Here is a 1,447-nt window from a genome sequence, read left to right as displayed (position 1 = left end):
CCAGTTTGCAAGTACTTTCTTGTTTCCTTACTTTTTTCCCCATTCAATCCTACTATTTTCCCATTTTTAATGTTTTTTATTTACTTGTAATATCTATGGCTCCACTACTATAATTCTGCTCTGGCGATGTCGACAGTCCTTTAAAGTTGTTATTTTAATTTAAATGGACGGAGAGTGGAGCTGACTGATCCTAGTCCTAATACCAGTCTAAACGAGTGGATACGGTCCCAGTATGGGCTCTCTGGGACCAAGAGAATGTGCGGTGAAGGAGGCTGCGGGTGTTGCGTAGTTTCTGCAACTAAGACGGACCTCTTGAGTAACGAACAGGTTACTCTAGCCATCAACTCTGTGAGTAAGAGCTAAACCTGAGCTTCCTTCTGTAAAAATAATAGGCAGTGGCTATTTTTACGGGCCCGTAATCCGACCGTGGGTGGCTATTTTTACGGCAGGATGATTTATCTATGGATTTACTCATTTTAAAACCTGGAAAACACTCTAAAATAAAAAACTAAACCCTAAACCAACCTTGGGGACTCCTAACATAACTAGGGGGCTCATAAAATGACTGGGACGCTCTAAAAAAAAAACCGCCACCCTAACCCCTAAACCCTAAAAACAATAGCTAAGTAGGGGACTCCTAACATAACTAGGGCTTCTAACATAATTAGGGAACATAGCGAAGTAGAAAGATAAAAAAAATCAATTTGTTAAAGTCAAAATGATAAAAAAAGAAATGGTCTGAGCTGGTGCCCGTCCGTTTCCAACCCAGCGCCTTCCCCACTGTGCTACCACGATCCTGCTGCCTTATTGATGCTTATTGTCATCTTTATACGTCACTTCATTTCTATATTCCCTGCCGTAAAAATAGCTGTATACAATGAGATTACGGGACCGTAAAAATAGCCACTACGAAAATAATATGCTAAATAGGTGTGGTTAATTAGATAATAATTAAATATTAATTCATTAATAATATGAATTTATCCGCAAAATATTTATAGTGCTTGTGTCCTTTGTATTCCATTAATGGTTGGTCTATTACTACGGTTGAAGGAATTGGCAGGTTAGCATTAGCTAGTACATAATTCAAGCAATATACATTAACTTGTATTAATTAATTTTGGTGAACTTGAGATACTGGTATAAAGCAATTTGTATTTTGAATTTCCCTTAGCTCTAAGAAAGGGTTTCATCCTGTACAGAAAAGGATTGCAGAGTACAATGGAACCCAGTGTGGTTACTGCACCCCTGGTATGGTCATGAGCATGCACAGGTAAGTAGCTCCTTTTAATTGCTTTATTTTTGAATATAAGAGTTGTCGTATTTATGTAAAGTTACTGTTTTTTTTTAGTTTACTTCAAAAGATTCCTGAACCAACAAAGCAGATTGTTGAGGACAATTTTGATGGTAATATCTGTCGTTGTACTGGTAAGGATCAATTGCATTT

The 1,447-nt window shown here is 37.5% G+C and overlaps 1 protein-coding gene across 1 annotated transcript; it reads left to right on the top strand.

The window, feature by feature from the left end:
• Window positions 1-255: 255 nt before the first annotated feature.
• Window positions 256-1,428, top strand: LOC109592826 (xanthine dehydrogenase/oxidase-like; the record flags this gene model as incomplete). Its single annotated transcript, XM_020008176.1, has 4 exons — window positions 256-348; window positions 1,002-1,063; window positions 1,175-1,273; window positions 1,352-1,428. Coding segments are annotated over exons 1-4 (331 nt in total), but the record flags the coding sequence as incomplete, so codon positions are not given.
• Window positions 1,429-1,447: the final 19 nt, after the last annotated feature.

The sequence above is a fragment of the Amphimedon queenslandica genome, unplaced genomic scaffold (genome assembly GCF_000090795.2).
Source record: "Amphimedon queenslandica unplaced genomic scaffold, v1.1 AMPQUscaffold_3820_Cont24190, whole genome shotgun sequence".
Lineage (NCBI taxonomy): Eukaryota > Metazoa > Porifera > Demospongiae > Haplosclerida > Niphatidae > Amphimedon > Amphimedon queenslandica.
Note: the sequence above shows the minus strand (reverse complement) of the source record. Positions and strands in the feature narration are given on the sequence as shown.